The sequence below is a fragment of the Pecten maximus genome, chromosome 10, assembly GCF_902652985.1.
Source record: "Pecten maximus chromosome 10, xPecMax1.1, whole genome shotgun sequence".
Lineage (NCBI taxonomy): Eukaryota > Metazoa > Mollusca > Bivalvia > Pectinida > Pectinidae > Pecten > Pecten maximus.
In genome coordinates, this window is record NC_047024.1 from 22,604,772 (window position 1) to 22,626,297 (window position 21,526).

Below are 21,526 nucleotides of genomic sequence, written 5' to 3' on the forward strand. Positions count from 1 at the left end.
CAAAAAGTATGGCTATTCCAGAATTCTCATTCCTGGAGGGAGTAGTCTATTTGATGTAAAGGAATAGTAAACAGTGAATTTGTTTTTGTTGATATGATGGTGGTGATTCATAGAAACATATATAAATGTTCTCGTAGAAATGAATGTAGTCAAAATCTTAAACTCTTTATGCTGCTGAGTTAACTTATATGACATACCAATACTCGTACCAGGTAATCATATGTATATGTAACATAGATATTAACATGTAGCCACATAAATCCATACATATTCAAAGTCCAGTGTTCTGGCTTAGTCCTCAAATTTCACAACAGCAGAGGTTATTTAAAATGATTCAGCTCTCTGAAAAAATACCTTTTGAAATTAGATATTACGGCAGTTTTTGTTTATCGCTGTTCAAACTGTTGGACAGGTTGGACCAGAGTTCATTTATGAAATAAAGACAGACCTGGTATTGTTTTGTTGTTTTCATGTGAGATTTGACAAAGACTTTTAAGGCCTGCATAACATCTGCAGGTCCGTCGGGATATATGCCTTAAATATTACATTTAAAAATAGATGAACTGGTTTGTCCGCATAAACGAACAGGCCCCAGGTGAAAGTCATGAAATTTTCAAAAAGACCTATGGTCAAATCTGTGAGTCCATCCAAGGAAAATCTCAAAATAAGTCCCTTAAAAAAGATAATCCCTTAATACAGATGTATGATATTGTTATGTACAGTAATCTCCTTTGTGGAAATGATAGAATCAGGAATCTGTTACCAGTGTTTGTGGTCAATAATATCAATTTATCTCTCACACAGTAGACGGATGACATTCTGAAAAAAAATCTTTCAGGCAAAATTGATAGAATGTCCGGCCAAGATTGAAATAAATCGATCTTGAACATAGGTTAAGATTTTTTTCTTTTTTTGTACATAATTGTATCAAATTTGCAGGAAAAGTATGATCTTATATTGCCCCAAATGTCATAATTGTCGCATAAGGATACCACACAGATTGGACGGAATGAAAAATCCAACACAGGGTCGCACTCGAGATTTCTCTTAAGACGGAGTAATTCTTAACATGGTTAACTTATCCCAGCAGACTCAACAACGCCAACATATCCAATATATTGGTGTAGGCACTGAAGAAAGTTAAATTTAATTTTAAGATCCCGATTTTATGACAGTTCATTTCCATGTAGCTGGTGAGGGACGTCCACGGGCATCCTTAAATCCCCGTAAAAGTCCCCCAGGTCCCATCTTCTTGGGATCCTGAGACACCGCATCCTGTTGAGCAAGTTCTTCATCAAACCTGGAAAACCAAAGAAAAATCCACTAATTTTGATGTTTGATTAGTGATCAGCAGAGTTTGTTTTATGATTTCAATTTGTTCATAATCAGATACACATCAACTTTGACAAAGTTAGGTTTTTCCATAACAATAATGATACTTTGATGATAAATACGGAAGACCAGCCAACATCCGTAGGTAGATCTTCAACAGGTTTAATAGTTTACATGTTTCGACATACTTGGTATTATACGTTTTATGTATCGGCCTCGTGTATTCTATTCAGAATCCATCCTATTGAGACAACTGTACGTACAGAACTACCTATACTGGACGTCGGATCTTGTTTTCTTTGAATAATATAAAAACTTGTATGTACATATAGTAAACAATGCATTAAAAGTACAGTTTACATTTTCTTCAACCAAGTAGTGCCCGGACCAGCTATCCTGATTCTCATTTAGAGGACATGACATAGCCTGGATTTGGCCAAGATTTGTAACACAGTTGTCATTGATAAAGCACAAGACACTTCTTGTATTTTCTCAAGGGTAATCAGGTAAATCAAGATTTTGACCTTGTGGTATAGATTTTAAATAAGAAGTTTAAATTTGTTCGGAAAGATAAACAACTATTAAAACTGTGATTGCAAGCTTTCAAAAATATGTTTTCTTCATCAAGAAAAGACCATCCATTATTCATTTCCAAAAGATCACAGACACAGTTTTCAATCAGTGTGTGTGTTTGATAACATCTTTCACAAATCATATATTTTTACTAAACCGAGGAATTCTGAACAAGGAATTGCAGTTTGGTTAACATTTCAGCTTATATTCTCTGTTTGGTTGGATTTCTTTATACAAACAGGTACTTACAGAATATCAAAATTTCCCAAAGCATCTTTGGACGGTATTCTGTTCCACCGTACGCTGAAATGATGAAAGAAATAATCGATGTATAAAGGGTTTAGGTATACAGCAGTCGGATACACTGACCAACTTATAATTGGAATACAAAGCAAGAGGGAATACTGGAGTTTTATACGGAAATATTTGTGACTGGAAAATGTTAAATGTATAATTTATGTATTTAAGATTTTTTTCCACAACCAATGAATGTTTATACGTGACGTTTCGATATGACTAGTAGGGTATGTACACTGTTATCTACATCGGACAAATAACACAGGCAGCATGTGTCCACAAAGGTGTAAAACGTGTACAAGTTGTCTTGGAAATTCGAAGATCATGTTGATTTTGGCTTTGCTGTTGTGTTACAATACTATGCTACATATAAATATCCTAGTACAGTTTTAAGTAATCAGGGACAATGTTGTTTATCTTAAGATATATCAAATTCAATGTTAACTGACTGACATGGGGGAGTGGGGTGTATTTGACACCCAAAAACTTCGAAACTTCAGAAAAGAATATTCATAGACCCTCATTTGACAAAATACTATCTTTTAACTTCATATCTTAAGGAACGATTTCCAGTGGATTTATCATAAAGTTAGATTTATGGATAATGAAAATAATTTTACTGAACATTTACATGGAAAATGTCAAAGTCAACAAACATGCCTGTTATTGCTAAAGCAATATTTGTCCCCTAAAGGCCCCCGCTGAAAATAGTAACGGTGACCATAACCTTGACCTAAAAAACCCTGAAACTTGAGCATGATCTGAGGCTATTCATAATTAAGTTACATACCAACTTTCACCATTATACCTTGAAGTATGGCTGAGAAAAATGCGGAAAACTGAGAGGATGGACTGACAGACGGACAGACAGAAAGGTAAGAAACCTATAGCCTCCCTGGTTTCACCATTAGGGGACAAAAAGTAGGGAGTGTCCCTCTAAAAAAGGGGTGGGGCGGACAGGTGACTTACTCTGGCATCTGGCCTGGTTGTATGACAATGTTTATGAGATCATTCATCAGCTTGTACTTCATGATTCTGTCACTGGACGTGGTACTGGTCAGAGAGGGCGACGCATTCACCTAGAAATCAACAACAATCTAGTGTCATCTTTTGATATGGAAGCCCACAGGGTACACCACAAAGTTAAGGTGACAAAATGTTGAATTTGCAGGCTACATAAAAAAAGGACTTACAACATAGGTCTAGCATGATGTCCAATCCAATTCAAGTAGAGACATAAAAAGTCGTCGAAATAAAAATGTAAACCTGATGTTATCATAAAATCTTTTTCGGAATTTTGTTTGTTGACAACTTAACACAATGTATCTAATTTGATCATTCCAAGGTTTAAATGCACTGACAAAAACCAACATTAATGACTCAGGATATACATGTAGGTTAATATTGTCTTCCTTTGTTAGTATCATAAAACCTCTGATCAACCTCATCAAAAGTTTCTAATTGTATGTTATAACATATAAATTTCTCACCTCAATAAGCCAAGGCTTTAGGTTGTCGTCAACAATGTAATCATACCTGAAAAGATAAATAAAACTCTGTTGTATTTACAGATGGGGCCATGATAGCTCAGTCAGTTAGAGTGCTGGCTAATGATCCGGGGTGTGGTTCAACGTTTCCTACCCATGTTGCTTTGTGTTTCTCGGGAAGCTGAGAAATGGCTGTGCTGTCGTGGTTGTGTCCTTTGGCAAGACATTTTACCCTAATTGCTCTGGATGGTATGTGACGAGCCTCCTGTATATTGCTCAGTGAGGTAGTCATCAACTACTACAAGGATACCCTGCTTCAAAATGACCCTGGCTGTTCATGGGGCGATAAACCCAGCTAACATACAGCATAACTTTACAAACAAGCATAATGTCTGTATTACTAAAGCAATTCATGTCCCCTACAGGCACCAGCTAAAAATAGTAACAGTAACCTTGACTCAAAATCCCTGAAATTCCAACTTGTCTGAGATGGTACTTTATCATTGTATGAAGTTTGATCAAAATCCCTCGAGAAATGAAGCCGTTAAAACCAACAATTTTTGGCGTTATGTATGACATCTGTACAAGACAGACGGACAGGAAACCTATAATATCCCAATTTCACTGGTAGGGGACTAATAGATTTATCTAAATATATTCATACAACATTTAATTCAGGATAAACAAATTATTTTGATATCTTTCCTTAATCAATCTAGGGTAAATAAACATTCATCAACTTCTAATTTGTTGAAGTTTTCTTCAATATTCTTCAATTTCTGTACTGTAATGTTACATTTATATTCAAAGAATTAACTATTTGTCAATGAGACAGGTCTCCAACTTACCCATAACATTCAAAACAGTGGCGATCGTTGGAAATAACGTTCTGAAACAAAACCAATACACAGATGCAGTAAAAATCAACATATTGTAGAGAAAACTGGTTTGTAATATCTTCGGTCATCTCTGGAAGACAAGTGAATGACTCTTAGGCTCCAGAACCAGGCAATATGTAGGTTATATTTACAAGTCTCTACAGTTCAGGAGTAGGAATTAGAGTGAAGTTTAGACCTCAAAAGCAAATTCAAATCAGGGGAGATAACTCCCCAATTTTCACTGCAATATTTTAATAATGTATTTACATGGATTTGTTATACTGCTTTATTTGGAAATGTTCTACCATACTAAATAAGATAGTAATAAAGCACTTCTTACTCTAGTTATATATAGACACTGTTTAATGTATTTAACGCATCTTGCAACCATGGAAGTTCATCAAAGTGTTTTATATTTCAAATGATGATTCTGGCGAAATAACATAAATTGTTCTTAATAAATCTCATATATGACACTTAAAATAAAGAAAGAAAAGAAAAGGACGAAAAAGAAGTGACAGAATTTTTTTTTTTTGTAACATTTTATATTTACCCACCTGTTTTGGTTTGTTGTTTGAGTTTGTATTTCTGCCTTAATTTCTACTTTTGATTAATAGTCTTTTAAGATTGCAATTCACTGATCATTAAAGACAAAAGACCAAATCACCTGGTAGATGTATTTTTCAAAGATCTAATACAGTAAACCTCAGGTCATTTCAAAACAGCTGATATTTCCCCAAGAAAAACAATCATTATAGTTTTATATTCTTGTAAAATGCTGAAAATGGTGTTTAAGTTGATTAAACGCTAAATCTCCCACTCAGAACAACCCAGCGGAGGAAAGATGTCTCCCACACCGACACAGCTCTAGAGGATGGCAACCTTGTAATATCTACAGGTAAAATATCAGAACTTTATGGCTCATGGTTCTAAAGAAGAAGTATTTTAAGGAAACATTTGATGACAGATATATGAAACACCATTACAGAAGTTCACAGGCCTGACAAGGTAATACTACCGACTTACATATGATTTAAATCTATAACTTACCGACACAGCTTTTAATGAATGCACAGTCTGCCAGTTAATTTCATCAAACAACTTGTCTGTTACCTTTCAAAGTAAGAAAAGAATAAAATTAAGTAAAATTGTTCATTTCTAAGGATATTTTGTCTAGTTTATATTGATTTGATTGATATTTTGACAAAAGATAATGAAAATCAAAAGGCACATCTTTAAATATCTTTAACAGTTCACAATTTTATTCTAAGAACAAGCCAAGGAAATAAGCTGCCTTGCTGACATTGCTGAATATATCACCAACTCACATCCTTCCCACGCGTACTCTCCAGGAAAAGGCGGAGATTCTGTATTGTCCATTTCCCACCATGCACTGCGTTATACTCATCCTGTCGTGGGTAAAAATGTATTTAAACATACATGATTTAATGTATGGTGATTTGTTCACAAAAGTGTCTCTGCTCATAAAGCATTGTTTTACAGATAGTGAGACTCCTATCATGGATCTTCATCCATAAACAACTGGGGATAATTTCTCATGATAAACTAAATCATCTCTCTTACAGTAATAATTTAGAAGAAAAATATCAAAGAGGTATGGAAAATTTCATTTATTATACTGTCAGATAATAAAATTAATAACAGAAATCTAGACTAAATCAGGATTCATCTACCCCTGTATGATATAATCCACCTACCCCCTATATGGTATAATCCACCTACCCCCTGTATGGTATAATCCACCTACCACCTGTATGGTATAATCCACCTACCCCCTGTATGGTATAATCCACCCACGCACTGTACGGTATAATCCACCTACCCCCTGTATGGTATAATCCACCTACCCCCTGTATGGTATAATACACCCACGCACTGTACGGTATAATCCACCTACCCCCTGTATGGTATAATCCACCCACCCCCTGTATGATATAATCCGTCAACCTCCTGTATGGTATAATCCACCTACCTCCTGTATGGTAAAATCCACCTACCCCTGTCTTATATAATCAGTTCACCCACCCCTTGTATGGTATAATCCACCTACCCCCTGTATGGTATAATCCACCTACCCCCTGTATGGTATAATCCACCTACCCCCTGTATAGTATAATCCACCTACCTCCTGTATGGTAAAATCCACCCACCCCTTGTATGGTATAATCCACCTACCCCCTGTATGGTATAATCCACCTACTCCCTGTATGGTATAATCCACCTATCCAGTGATGGATACAGAAAATTGTGTAACTGAGGGCATGCCCCCATCAAATTGAAAAAGATGGGGGCTCTTGATTAGCCTTATGGTAAAAGTTACTATTAAAAGTACTTTTTTTACATTTTAAGAATTGACTTATTGCATCATTTCCATTAAATAATTGCTATATATAGCTGCTGAAAACAAAATATTTGCTACACTAACACTTGGCAATAACAGTTTCTTTAAATGCAGAACTTTTAAAACAAAGACTGAATATCATATGCTAACAGATCTTTTCATTCTGAAAATGATCAAACAAAAATCAGTGTTAATGTATAATGAACATCAAACTAGATCTATATATCAACATGGAAATCATGTTTTCGTTTTTTCCAGAATGTTCCTTATTCGTATCATTTCTTGTTGGGTCCGCTGCTGTGTCTTTATTATGTTCGGTGTTTTTATCGGGCCTATTCTCTACATCATGATTATGATGAGTCCTAAAGAAACGTGATTTTTTTTTTCTGTGTGCAGGTGGCTTCCGCCATGTTGTTTGAGTTGTTAAAGGTCACATAAGCGATTGGATTTTCATCAATTTTTTAAGCGTTCTTGCGACTCAAGGGGAGTAACTGTAATTACGACTTCCACCTAAACCATGTTTGTTGTAAAGACGACACCAATACGGTATTGTACTTGCTATAATTTCGTTTGTTTGATAAAAACATGTTTAAAAATATTATTAAACACATCTTGTACCCGCGTTACGTTGATACATATGAGGGTCATACTAGTATTTTTGTGTGAATTGGCCCCCACATATTTTCTGCAAGTGGGGGCAAAACGTAAAATTTCGGGGATTTTACGATCCCGCGCCCTGGATCTTTCACTGCCTATCCCCTGTATGGTATAATAATCCACCAAACCCCTCCCTGTATGGTAAAATCCACCTACCTCCTGTATGGTATAATCCACCTACCCGATGTATGGCTTAATCCACCTACCTCCTGAATAGTATAATCCACCTACCCCCTGTATGGTATAATCCACCTACCCCCTGTATGGTATAATCTACCTACCCCCTGTATAGTATAATCCACCTACCCCCTGTATGGTATAATCCACCTACCCCCTGTATGGTATAATCCACCTACCCCCTGTATGGTATAATCCACCTTCCCCCTGTATGGTATAATCCACCTACCCCCTGTATGGTATAATCCACCTACCCCCTGTATGGTATAATCCACCTACCCCCTGTATGGTATAATCCACCTACCCCCTGTATGGTATAATCCACCTGCCCCCTGTATGGTATAATCCACCTGCCCCCTGTATGGTATAATCCACCTACCCCCTGTATGGTATAATCCACCTACCCCCTGTATGGTAAAATCCACCTACCTCCTGTATGGTAAAATCCACCTACCCCTGTATGGTATAATCCACCTACCCCCTGTATGGTATAATCCACCTACCCCCTGTATGGTATAATCCACCTACCCCCTGTATGGTATAATCCACCTACCCCCTGTATGGTATAATCCACCTACCCCCTGTATGGTATAATCCACCCACCATTTCTATGGTCTGATTAACTTACCCCTTGTTTCTGTATAGAGACATTTGTGAGATGAACAAACATGTTGTCGAGTTCGTTGATACTGGCGTTGTATTTCACAGTACAGAAACGGGCAAAGCCAAGTCTGAACCTGTCAACAGATGCAACCAAAACGTGTGAAAAACAAGAGGCCCATGGGCCTTAACGGTCATCTGACAAACACTTACACTTACAGCAGGGACACACACCCCAATCCAGCATTATTACCATAAATTATTTATTGCAGCCAGTTATGTTTTAGATCAAATTTGGTTTTTATCCATTTAGCTTGTCCAGGAAGAGCAGCATCATAAAGCAAAATTTTAGCCAAGTTCCCATTTTTGGGGCATGCCCCTCTGTCCCAATGGGTCAGACAAGACTCATTTATATCAATTAGGATTGCCTTTCCCCAATGATGTTTCATACTAAATATGGTTGTAATCAATTCAGGCATTAAGGAGGAATTGCATTTTTAAGAAATGTTTAACCTAAGCACTCCTTTTGCCCCATCTTTTTTTTCCCCAGGGGTCAAACCTGTCTCATTAAAAAATATGATTGCTGTCACCTTATGTTTCACATCAAATTTGGTTGTAATCCACCAAAAGGTTAGGGAGGATTAGGATTTAACAGCAAGTATTCACCAAAGTTCCCCTTTTGGGGCCCTGCCCCTCAGGCCCCAGGGGTCACACTAGCCTCGTTTATATAAAATATGACCACCCTTCCCAAAGGATGTTTCACACCATATTTCGTATTAATCCACCCAAGGGTTAGAGAAAAGTAGGATTTATAGCAAAAATTCACCAAAGTTCCCCTTTTGGGGCCCCGCCCCTCTGGCCCTAGGGGTCAAACCAGCCTCATTTATATAAAATATGATTGTCCTCCTCCAATGATGTTTCACACCAAATTTGGTAATAATTCACTATGGGTGTTAGGAGGAGTAGGATTTTACAGCAAAATTTCATCAAAGTTCCCCTTTTGGGGCCCCGCCCCTCTGGCCCCAGGGGCCACACCAGCCTCATTTATATAAAATATGACCACCCTCCACCAATGATGTTTCACACAATATCTGGTTGAAATCCACCAAAGGGTTAAGGACGAGTAGGATTTTATAGCAAAATTTCATCAAAGTTCCCTTTTTTGGGCCCGTCACTCTGGCCCCAGGGCTCACACCAGCCTCATTTATATAAAATATGACCACCCTCCCCCAATGATGTTTCACAACATATCTGGTTGAAATCTACTAAAGGGATAAGGAGGAGTAGGATTTTATAGCAAAATTTCATCAAAGTTCCCCATTTGGGGCCCCACCCCTCAGGCCCCAGGGGTCACACTAGCCTCATTTATATAAAATATGACCGCCCTCCCCAAATGATGTTTCACAACATATCTGGTTGAAATCCACTAAAGGGTTAAGGAGGAGTAGGATTTTATAGCAAAATTTCATCAAAGTTCCCCATTTGGGGCCCCGCCCCTCAGGCCCTAGTGGTCACACCAGCCTCATTTATATAAAATATGACCGCCCTCCCCAAATGATGTTTCACAACATATCTGGTTGAAATCCACTAAAGGGTTAAGGAGGAGTAGGATTTTATAGCAAAATTTCATCAAAGTTCCCTTTTTGGGGCCCCGCCCCTCAGGCCCCAGGGGTCACACCAACTTCATTTATATAAAATATGACCGCCCTCCCCCAATGATGTTTCACACCAAATTTAGTTGTAATCCACCCAAGGGTAAAGGAGGAGTAGGATTTTATAGCAATATTCACCTAAGTTCCCTTTTTGGGGCCCCGCCCTTCTGGCCCCAGGGGTCAGACCAGCCTCATTTATATAAAATATGATTGCCCTCCCCCAATGATGCTTCAAACCAAATTTGGAAGTAATCCACCCAAGCGTTAAGGAGGAGTAGCGTTTTGAAAGAAAAAGTTTACGGACGGCGCACGGCGGACGGCGCACGGCGGACGACGACGGACGAAGCACGATGACTATAGGTCATCCTGACCCTTTGGGTCAGGTGACCTAAAAATATATATATAAACCCACAAGATTTTATTTTTCCTAACATAAATGTCATCTTTACTTTGATGGATGTGAAGCTATACACAAAATCTAACCAAAACGTTTTACCCTTGTTTCAAAAGTTAAGTTCAAATTATGTAAAAGAATTGAAATAAAGAATTCACTTGATTATCATCAATATTAGACTCACAGAACTTCTACAAAAAAAAGTTATCATTATCAGTGGCAGAGCTAGGTGAACATTATATGGATGCTTTATAGACTTTTATCTCGGTCTCTCTGTCTCTCTGTCTCTCTGTCTCTCTCTCTCGTTTTTTTCTTCTTTTTTTTCACTTTTTTTTTCTGGAAAATTATGGATGCTTTTGCAAACAAGTATACATGGTTGCTACTCCATTGATGGAGAAATGCACCTAAATACAACTCCTATTTAAAGTGTAAATGGAGGACATGGTAAATGTATTCATGGTGGGACGACATAAAACATGTTCTAAAGACATGATGTAAATGAATGTTGACTTACATGTAACACTTTAGTGGGCGAAAAGATGTCACCAACACATACAGACGCAGATCAAACTTCTTTCCTCCAATCAGGAGTGGGTTGTCAATGTACTTAGAGATTACATATGTGTCTTTTGATGTCGGTGGGGTGAAACTAGAGAAAAAAAAAACAAATATTAGAGGCCCAATGGTCATTATCGCTCACCTATCGCCATTTCAAACTTTCATGACTTCAAAGTAGAGGTGTTAAATTTGTGAAAATACATTTGTATATTCTTTCTCAAAAGAGAGTATTGCTCTTCAGCATTTGAAATACATTGTACAACTTTTTTCGGGAGGTTTCATTTATGAGAATTTCAAAATTGGTCTCGGCCATTCTTGTGGATTACAAATTAGCACCTATTATTTCAGCATCTTACAGACCCTGACTCTCATCAGTTTGGTTTTTAAGAAGCTGTTTAAAATACTTTAAAACACGCTGACCTCATATGACCTTGAAGGTAGGCGAGTCTTAAGACCTATATAATGAGCCATTTCTAACATATGTGTCCTATGTTGATGGCACAGATTATCATTATTTTTTTTAATGAAAGTTTTCAGAAGGTCATTTACCAGTAATGATATACTAAGGCTAAGGTCACATTTTAAAACTCTTTAGGTAATGAGCATTCTAAGTCAATAACCAGATTATTGTTATCAGATTAGTATGATATGCCATCCATAAAGTTATCCTGCCATGGGTCATTATACTACAGCATTTCTTACAGTATTTATTCAGCACTAAGCCCCCCCCTCCCCCCCCCCCCCCCCTCCCCCCTCCTGTACGTTGGTATTACATTAATAGGTACTTACTTGCTTGTTTTACTGTCTCTAGACCACTTCTTTAGCTGAGATAATTTATTCACCAGAAAAATTCCAATTCCACGAGCTACAATGTATGAAAAAAAAATTCAAAATCAGGCAGTTTGGAGGGGTATGTATAATGATAGCATAAACCCAAATCACATACATGATATACACTCGGTATGAAGAGCTAGAAAAATATATCATATAAAAATATTTTTCAAATATTCAAAAAAAGAATTTAATCAAAATTTTAATGATGAAAACCTGTCTTTTCTATTCAGTTCCTAAACTGGGTTGTTACAGTTATAATATTTCATTGAAACTGAAACTAATTCAAAATGATTTTTCCAGCAAAAAAGAGATACACATGTAGACATTAGTTGAAAAAAAAGTAAAAAATTCATCTGCATATAATATTTCACTTCAGTTAATTTGTTTCCGTCTTAGAGTTCATAGGTCCCAGGTTCGAATCCCAGTCTGGTCGTTGCTATTTTCCTCTCTGTTTACATTTGGTGTCCAACTAAATACCCACTCTAGAGTTCAGAGGGCCTGGGTTTGAGTCCCGGTCTGGTCATTGTATTTTCCCTCTACAGTTTAATAGGTACTGCAACAACCTGAATATACAGTTATGTTTTGGTAACACTTACCCTTCCCACAAGGCTTCATGATCCAGGTCGTATTGGGATTTTTCCTGAATTCCTCTACAAACAAGTTATAATCAGCTGGTAACATAAACGTCTGCGGAATAAAGTCTGGAAATAAAGATAAATTTTAAATCGTTGGTACTCCACAATCAATTACGGACACTGATTAGAATATATTTAAACAATTTGAAACTGCAGGTAACGTAATGATTTAAGGAATTTTTGTGAAATGCAGTGTCTCGTCAGCAGTGTAGCACCAGTAATAGATACTTTATCAGTAAGATTGGTTAATTAGCCCAAAAACAGGAAAAACTGACACTTCTCCTTACCTAGATGTATATAGCGTCCAAATTCATCTTTCTCCGCAAGGGGATTTCCTTCCTTATCCAGGTCCTTGCGATAACGCTTGATGTTTTTCACCATCAGATCTTTTCGTGTTAACTCAACATGGTTTGGAAAATGATTTATGATTCTACAAAAGGTGATGGAAGGATGAAAATGTATCAGGTAATGTTCGGTTAGAATATATTTATCAAATTTTAATGCATTCTTCCATTTCCGCTATCTTTTATTTGGATAAAGATTATAATTCATTCCGTAATAAGTTTGGATGGAAAGCATAATTCTGATTCAATGTTCAGGATGGGTTTATCACAGAACAATGACAAAAGATTTGGGTAGACTTATTGTAGTACAATTACAATAGATTTGTCATTGTCATTTGACAAACAAATGTAGGTGGTGTTATTCTTGAAAAAGAAAAAGGTTTCTGAAGTGTTTTTTTTTGCTATATTTCCCCTTTTGGGCCCCTCTTTGTCCCACCTGAAGAGTGCCACATCCTTCGTTTATACAATCAGCCAATAATGCTCCAGACCAAAATTCATCAAAATCCATCGAGGCGTTCAGGACTAGTAGCAATTTAAAACATAAACCTTTATTTCCCCTATTGGACCCCGCCCATCTGGCTCCAGAGGAGACGAACTATCTGTTTATACAACGTTTGATTGCCTTTGCCCAATAATGCTCCTGACCAAATTTCATCAAAATTCATTCAGGCATTCAGGATAAGTAGGGATTTAAATGATTTACCTCAATTTCCCCCTACTGGGCCCCGACCCTCCAACCCCTGGAGATTCACACCTTCTGTTTATACAAGTATGTGAACCCCTTTAACATATAAAAGTCCAGATCAAATTTCATCAAAATTCATTCAGGCATTCAGGACTGTATGAATTTAAAGGATTTACCTCAATTTCCCCTATTGGGCCCCGCCCCTCTGGCCCCAGGGAAGCCACACCCTCCCTTTATACAGTGTAAGGTCTCCTTTGCCCAATAATGCTCCAGACTAAATTTCCTCAAAATCCATTGAGGTACATTCAGGACCAGTAAGGATTTGAAAGAAATGTTGACGGACGATGGACACTGTACCATATGGCATAAGCTCACCAGTCTTCGAGCCAGGTGTGCTTTTGCATGGCTGTATTAAAAGCTACTTATATCACATACTGCTTGGGATTTAATTATGTTGACAGCCACGGTTAGATATATATACCAGTATAAAATATTTATGTGATAATTATATACAATGTACGTGTATACATGTGAATGTAAAAATCAATGTTACCATGGTTACTATGCCCAGACTTATTCAGGATGTAGATTTCCTGAGTGACTTAAGTGGTAGGTATATACTGTATATCACAATATGATACAACAGGACACAATTAGAATCAAACAAAAGATCAAGGTTATAATATTTGTCAGCTTGCAATATTGGAAATGGAAAATTGTCTAAAACATCCTAATTTTAAAATTTCGTGATATGTCGACCTCAGACTTTAAGTTATTACTTGTAAATTATTTTTTGCTTTTTTTTTGTGTCATATTTAATTGAACGTCTGGATCAATGTATTGAATTTCGATTTGTGAAACTAAGTCCAACATTATCATCTATCTAAAAGATATCTTGTTTAAAAGTAATATTTCCCTCAGTATGTGATATTTAATATTTGATTGATTTTAATACTAACACAAAATATTTATCAAACATTTGTATACATGTATTTGAATTTTTTTTTTTTAAAGTGTAACTAACTATACATTTCAAAAACTTTGTATGGTACTTATTTTACAGATTTGAAAACGAAATTGAACATCTGTAAAAAATATAATTTTATTTGATAATACAATGCACATATTATTGTACACCTGCTACATCAGCTAGATCCCTTCCCTGCATTAACAACCGGTTAAGTACCTTAAGCTGTAAAGACTGATTCTACGATTGTAATGATATATATATATATATATATATGTGTGTACACTATACAAACACTACAGATATCCGAAAACCATCCACTCCTGGGCATGAAGATGGACAAATTTCCTTCAAAAGCTGTCAAGCGAACAGGTATGACTTCAAACGATTTACAAAATTTGAGAAACCTGCTTCAATAAGAAATATGTTCAGAGTCTATATAATATAATAAATATCCCTCATTTTGATAGGAATTATATTTGAGCAGTACAAGATTTGAACAACATGGAGGGGTGAGTGGAGTTTGTTTGCTGGGTTTATCACCCCATGATCAGCCAGGGTCATTTTGAGGCGGGGTCTCCATGTAGTAGTTGGTGACTACCTCACTGAAGAACATACAGGAGACCCGTCACATGCCATCCACAGCAATTAGGGTAAAGTGTTTTGCCTAAAGGTGGGTTGGGAGGATAATATGCTACTTACTGGTCATCTGTAAGTCTGTACCCAGAATCTATACTAAATATATTCCTTACACTCTGCACATTGGCCCTGCAATGGAAATGTTAGCATTTACTACCCATCAAAAAATCAACAACTGATAACTACCAGTAGTGGTTGTCAATGATAAAAAAAAAGTTGATAAAAAAAAAAAAAAAAAAAAAAAATCATCGATGAAGATGTTGAAAATTAAGCCTGAAAGACAGTAAGAAATTTCTGGAAGTGTCGTAAATCTTTCGCTTTCCATATTTTTGTAATGTTTTGGAAGGAAGAAGTAGTTATATTATATTTTATTTTCATTTTATATTTTACAGATATATTCGTTGTTCGTTCATTAGTGATTAAGGAGATTTACATATCAAACAACCATTAAATGATTTGTTTGTGTTCAGTATCACAAATATTGGTAACAAAGGCTAAGATGTGTAATAAATATACTTGAGATGTACATAAATTTTCTACAAAAGGGCAATTCTGAGCTAGATTTAGATAGTGAATATAATCAATCAATTTTTAATTTCTGATTATGGCTTATGAAAATGAAACCGATGACCATCACAAACTACCAGTAAAAGAACAACAAATATCAATTCTTAAACATTTATTTCATGTGAAGCTTTTAAATGCAAATTAAAATTAGGCAAGCTTGGTGTTTCATTGTCCTAATACTGAAATTATTAGAGATGTATAGATATATATAATTTCAATTTCTGCTGAATTATGTAATGTATACCCCAGCCCCCCGAGGTAGAAGGTAAAGCTATGTAGAGTACTTGCAATTTCTTTTTAGGATTTTTGTGTCTGAAGAAGCTTTTCAAGCCCTTTTGAAATTCCTATGTAGAAGCTTTTTGTTAAATCTCAAGTTTTGGTCTGGAGCCTTCCATTTATTTCTTTAATTCAGTAAATTTTGAAGTCTCCTGCACAAAAATTTTGATCCTAAGCTAAATATTTGTTGAAAATAAAATCTATTACTTTCATTGTGTATTCTTTCCTTAAAAATGTTTGTCATAAAATGTTTAAGTAATAAAAGTATGAAATCTCCAGTACTCGAGTTTTTAACCCCCGACAGGTATGAGTATACAGTTTGATTGGTTCATTGTTTGACTGTACCCACACACTCACCAGTAAAAGTTCCAGTCATCGTCTTGACTAACAGGTATCCAGCCTCGAGCCTCAAAGTTATTTAACAGGACTGATTTGTCCATGTCACAAGCATACTTCAATCGCGCCATTTTCTTCTCTTTAGTTTGGCAATACTATGGATATTTCATTATTTTGAAAATCTAGAAAATGAAACGACAACGAAACTTAAAATTGTGACTTTTATATTAGAAAGTCATATTTTGAGATTTTCTGAAACAGAATTTTCAACATGTATGTGAATAATTGTGTTTATCATATCAATGTTTTATTTTTCTCATATGGATTCTTCCCAATTTGAATTTTAAAAGAACTCCTCAAATGGATGTCTACAGCAAAAAAAAGACTGGTGTCTAACCACACATCTCCCCTGTAATGACACATTATTTGTGTCTAACCACACATCTCCCTTATAATGACACATTACTTGTATCTTCTTTCGTCATTCGGCCTCCGTCAAAAAATGACAATTACGGCTAAAGGGAGGGATTGTTGCATATGCTCTTCAAAAGAAGTAAAAAAGTGCAGGGATTTGGGTACAGTACTTACCACACATCTCCCTTGTAATGACACATAACTTGTCTGTAACCACACATCTCCCCTGTAATGACACATTACTTGTGTCTAACCACACATCCCTTGTAATGACACATAACTTGTATCTAACCACACATCTCCCCTGTAATGACACATTACTTGTGTCTAACCACACATCCCTTGTAATGACACATAACTTGTATCTAACCACACATCCCTTGTAATGACACATTACTTGTCTGTAACCACACATCTCCCCTGTAATGACACATTACTTGTATCTAACCACACATCCCCCCTTGTAATGACACAGAACTTGTATCTAACCACACACCCCCCCTTGTAATGACACAGAACTTGTATCTAACCACACATCTCCCCTGTAATGACACATTACTTGTATCTAACCACACACCCCCCCTTGTAATGACACAGAACTTGTATCTAACCACACATCCCCCTTGCAAAGACACATGCTTGTGTGACTGTCTAACCACACATGACCATTGTAATAACACATCACTTGTGTCTAACCACACATCTCCTTGTAATGCCAAGGTTATATTACTTGTCCTACACAGCTGTAGCCATACTATCCAACTGTACCTCGGAGAGTAGCAGGTGCCCTTTCATGGCTTTTGAACTGTTTACAGTTTGCAAAGACATGAGAGAACCAGCTACCGTAACCATACACAATAATTATAGATCGTTTCGTTACAATAAATTGCAGTAGAATGAACAAATATTCATTTGATTAAGATGCAATATAACTTCATTCTTTCTGTATTTAGCTGGATACAGTACATAACAGGCAATGAAAATACATTGTGATTTTCAACTTACAGCATACCGGAAGTAGTAGAGGCGTCCTCAGCAACTACAGTCCCGCATATATTTATTTATATCTTATTTTATAAATTAGAGCATACGTGTCTCTTTGAAAGTTCCCGAAAAAAATCGTGTTTATCAATACTTGATTATAATTAGGCTAATTAAACACTTAAGAACAAATATCAAATCTCGTCCGGCACGTTACTTCATATTTCTAAACATCCAACATGGCTGCCGGTGGAAGCAAGGATAAAGAATCTCCCATCAAACTACGAAAAACGTTCACAGGTAGAATCCCACCAAGTCCTCTCGGTGCTACACCAAGACCCCATCTTCCACAGGTTTACAATCGGCGGTATACCGAGACATTCGTGTCCGAGTATGCATTAAGTGAGTCCTACAACATGTGTATCTGTTGAGAAAGTCGTCGTGTCAACAACACGATGACATTCAAAACATACTTGTTGTGCTTGTGGCCAATATGTTGGTGTTTAGAAGTCACTGCCTTAATAGTTACTAACATCTGTTAACTCTAACCTATATGTAAACTACTGCGATGTTGCTTCTGACTCATTATTAACCGTTGTTTACGTTTTGTTTATTATATGTGTTGTTTTTGTTTATGTTTTATAATTTTAACACTCGTGACTGACAAAATGCGTATATATTAAATACCCCATCCTATTTTATACTTGAAATAACATAATGTTTTATCCAGACTATAATCAATATGGACAAGCATGCTAAGAATATTAATGTTTCAACTAGAATATATTCTGCTAATAATAATAATATATATATCACCAGTACACCAATTGTAATACTAATATATCCTGAATGACATTTGGTAGACAGTAATTGGAATGGTTATATAAATAATCAAGGATAATGGATATATCATTTAGAAAAATATTTTATACTCGAAAAATTGTGATAAAAGATAACTTGTTACTTTAGTGTTTCCTGCCTCTGTTAATATACAGTATTGGCTATCTATATATTTCATCAGTAATGAACAATTCTTTACTTAATATGCAGTGGTGGACAATTCATTCTGAGCTATGCTGACTGATTTATATTTTATTTTCCAAAGTTTTCTCTATTGAAATTGATAACATTAGTCATTAAATTGATATTGTATAATACTATTGTAACCGGTCGTTTTGAGCCGGGTCGGTTATTCAAATTGTCTACACCATGACTCCAACGCTTGAGTTCCAATTCATAATTTATTAGTCCATAAAACACCCTAAAATAACAAATAACAACAATAAGTAAAATAGTTACAATCTCAAAGTGGAATAATCCATCCCACAATAACACGACAGGTGTACGCACCTGACGCAACCGTGTGCATAACGCTTAGAACCTAAGATTCAAGAACACCTACTAACCCAGGCGTAATCATAAACGTTACAACTACTACTGAACTATGCACATTACAGATCTGACAAAGTAGCAAGTGCGTAACGCTTATACAAACAATGACAATTTCTCATGTACATGGATATTCTTAAAAATGATGCTACCAACACAATATAAATGGAGCCATATAAAAAACCTACCTCTTCATTTGACGAAGAGGGCTCGACTCCCGGGGAGACAACCCGTACAATATTACAGCGCATATAAATGCTACAATAATAAAATAAACAATATTTACTAACATGTACTAGCACCGTATACTAACTACAATGTTTAATATAAAAGGCTAAATGCATAACGCCTATCGGCTAAACCAAAACGTTTATCCACACAGAATAAATAATAAGAAAGTGGCGGGAAATTCAATTTCTGGACAATCTTTACCAATAAGTAAATTATTTCAATTAATTTATAAAGGAAATAATTGACATTCAACATATCCATATATTACTACATACAATACAATATACATTAAAGTTAGAAATTATGAAGTACTCACAGTGATGTAGATTGGTACAACACGGATGCGCTAAATATATAGACGCAACATATACACGTCCACTCACAACGGTGCCTAGTACGGGAGTGACGCTACCCTAAAAAGCGCGGGTGCGCATTGACCCATGGTCACTCTACTATAAAAATAACTCTGACCTCTGACCTGTTAAACAGGTTTACATATATATAAATAGCATACGTTACAACTGCGTACACATATACATATGATAAATACGGAGCCTGTACATGCACAGTAGTACAAAAATGGATAAATCTAAATAATACCCAAATGTCATTAAATAATGACACTGTTACACTATTGACATGTTTTCCAGGTTTTCACATAGCCATAGTCTACCATTACTTTCATACACTAAAATCGATTCAATTTCAAAATGCTACTCACTCTATTTGTTTTAAATGTTTTCATGTAAGCACTAAATATAACAACATAGGAAAATGATGTATTAAAGAGACTCACTTTTCAGCCAGTATTATATATTTGGCATATTTTGCTGAAATAAAACAGACAGATATAGTAACAGATGAAGTTGGTCAAAAGAAATAAATATAACAGTATAATTTCAGGTGCTGGTTTAATTTTATTTCACTCGTGTTCATCTTGACATTTATTGATTTAAAACTTTATTATATTGTTTGAATTGAATTACTGAATAAGTTAATACCTATATATATGGTGGTAAATATGAATTAGTTTTCATTCAGATTGATCATTTGTTATATCTTGTAATTAATAGAGGGGCGGCGATAGCTCATTCAGCTAGTGCACTAGCCACGTATTAAGGTGAAGTTCTGAGATGCGTGTTTCGAAGCTCCCTACCATTTCAATGGTGTTTTTTTTTTTTTTTTTTTGAAAGCTTGAAAATAGGCCAGCCTGTCCCGATTACTATGGATGGCATACACTATATAAGCCTGTTGTATGTTAAGTGTGGCAGTCACCAACTACTACAAGGAGAACCCAGGCCACCTCATAATGACCCTGGTTATTCATGGGGCGATAAACCCAGCAAGTAAACAAACCTGATACAGGCCACCAGATGATATAATATGATATTATCTACATTTAGATGTATCTAATTTTAATAAGTTTCTTAGGCCAAATTAAAGTGATAGACTTGTGTCAGAAAGATTGTCATAATAAATACTTGTGTTTTAGATATTTAGAGGAAACAGCATAACACAGTGATAATAATTACAAAACGAAATCCTTCACCATAGTATGGCCCTGTACAAGTCCAGAATTAGTTACGTAAGGTCAAAATATCCTGAAAATTATCATATAGTAAGTAAGATGGCATCAGTTTTGTTGAGAGCTGTACATTCAAGAGTCTTGCCACCTGTCCAACTGAAAGAAAGTTCAGAAGTCCATATAAGAGCAAAAACCATGGATTTTACATATATTACGTACATCAATATAAACATTTAGGTTTAAGGATTAGGATGAACTGTCATTTTTCTAATTTAGAACGTATTAGATTCCATTTGTTTGATTGATTTCTAAACTAATTTTAATTAAGGATAAGCAAACCGTTTAACATTGCAGTTGTGCAAAATTTATCTCATCTCCTTGTTTTTAATATTAATCTTTATACAAGTGGTTGATTATAGTATATATAATTATACAAATTGTGGTTAGAGGGTTTTTTAGAATCTTTAAATTTAATTTCGCTACATTTTGTACCTGTTGAGACAGAAGTGAAATGTGATCAAAACCCAGTGAGTATCATGACACAAACTCTACATTAGGGAAGTTCCTTAAGTTACGTATGTTTCCAAGGGAAAGCTTCAGGAAGTACCATAAGGAAGAGAAATTAATGTGTATATAGGCTGGTGATTCTGCCTCGGGCTATGTGAATCTCTTGTCAACCAATGTCAATCAAATTGCTGTAGGATACACATCCAAAATGGAGTCCGACGTAATAGTA

At 35.8% G+C, this 21,526-nt stretch overlaps 2 protein-coding genes and 1 long non-coding RNA gene across 7 annotated transcripts in view; 1 reads left to right on the plus strand and 2 right to left on the minus strand.

Annotated features, from left to right (window-relative positions):
* Positions 1-17,782, minus strand: LOC117336445 (probable tubulin polyglutamylase TTLL1). Of its 3 annotated transcripts, none has more exons than XM_033896961.1 (15): positions 17,670-17,782; positions 16,272-16,432; positions 15,135-15,200; positions 12,724-12,866; positions 12,398-12,502; positions 11,757-11,832; positions 10,924-11,058; positions 8,392-8,500; positions 5,896-5,976; positions 5,618-5,680; positions 4,538-4,578; positions 3,693-3,738; positions 3,172-3,281; positions 2,155-2,208; positions 1-1,300 (listed from the first exon to the last, which is right to left on the minus strand). In XM_033896961.1, exons 2-15 carry the CDS (start codon positions 16,379-16,381, stop codon positions 1,177-1,179), a joined length of 1,263 nt encoding a protein of 420 aa, XP_033752852.1. In that variant the 5' UTR covers positions 16,382-16,432; positions 17,670-17,782; the 3' UTR covers positions 1-1,176. The 3 variants fall into 3 exon arrangements, with proteins under 3 accessions (XP_033752852.1, XP_033752850.1, XP_033752849.1); XM_033896959.1 differs by lacking the exon at positions 17,670-17,782 and adding an exon at positions 16,839-17,663; XM_033896958.1 differs by lacking the exon at positions 17,670-17,782 and having other exon boundaries at positions 16,272-17,663.
* The window catches only part of LOC117336446 (transmembrane protein 41B-like), a 20,740-nt gene continuing 13,936 nt past the window's right edge, over positions 14,723-21,526 (plus strand). Inside the window, exon 1 of one of the 3 annotated variants that reach the window (XM_033896963.1) lies at positions 14,723-14,804. In XM_033896963.1, coding sequence (XP_033752854.1) covers positions 14,762-14,804 — 43 coding nt within the window. In that variant the 5' untranslated portion in view covers positions 14,723-14,761. Of the gene's footprint in view, positions 14,805-17,863; positions 18,048-21,526 lie in introns of those variants that run through there. The other 2 variants (XM_033896962.1, XM_033896964.1) reach the window with 2 other exon arrangements.
* LOC117336449 lies at positions 18,873-19,889 on the minus strand. The gene is made up of 2 exons (XR_004534628.1): positions 19,223-19,889; positions 18,873-18,906 (listed from the first exon to the last, which is right to left on the minus strand). It is a non-coding gene; the product is annotated as an uncharacterized LOC117336449 (long non-coding RNA).

Bases quoted from the DNA above. Each gene is read 5' to 3' on its own strand.
- LOC117336445 (XM_033896961.1), bottom strand. From the start codon at position 16,381: ATGGCGCGATTGAAGTATGCTTGTGACATGGACAAATCAGTCCTGTTA. The intron at 15,201-16,271 runs GTGAGTGTGTGG...TTTCCATTGCAG, and splicing joins GATGACTGGAACTTTTACTG to GGCCAATGTGCAGAGTGTAA. The intron at 12,503-12,723 runs GTAAGGAGAAGT...CTTTATTTCCAG, and splicing joins TGGACGCTATATACATCTAG to ACTTTATTCCGCAGACGTTT.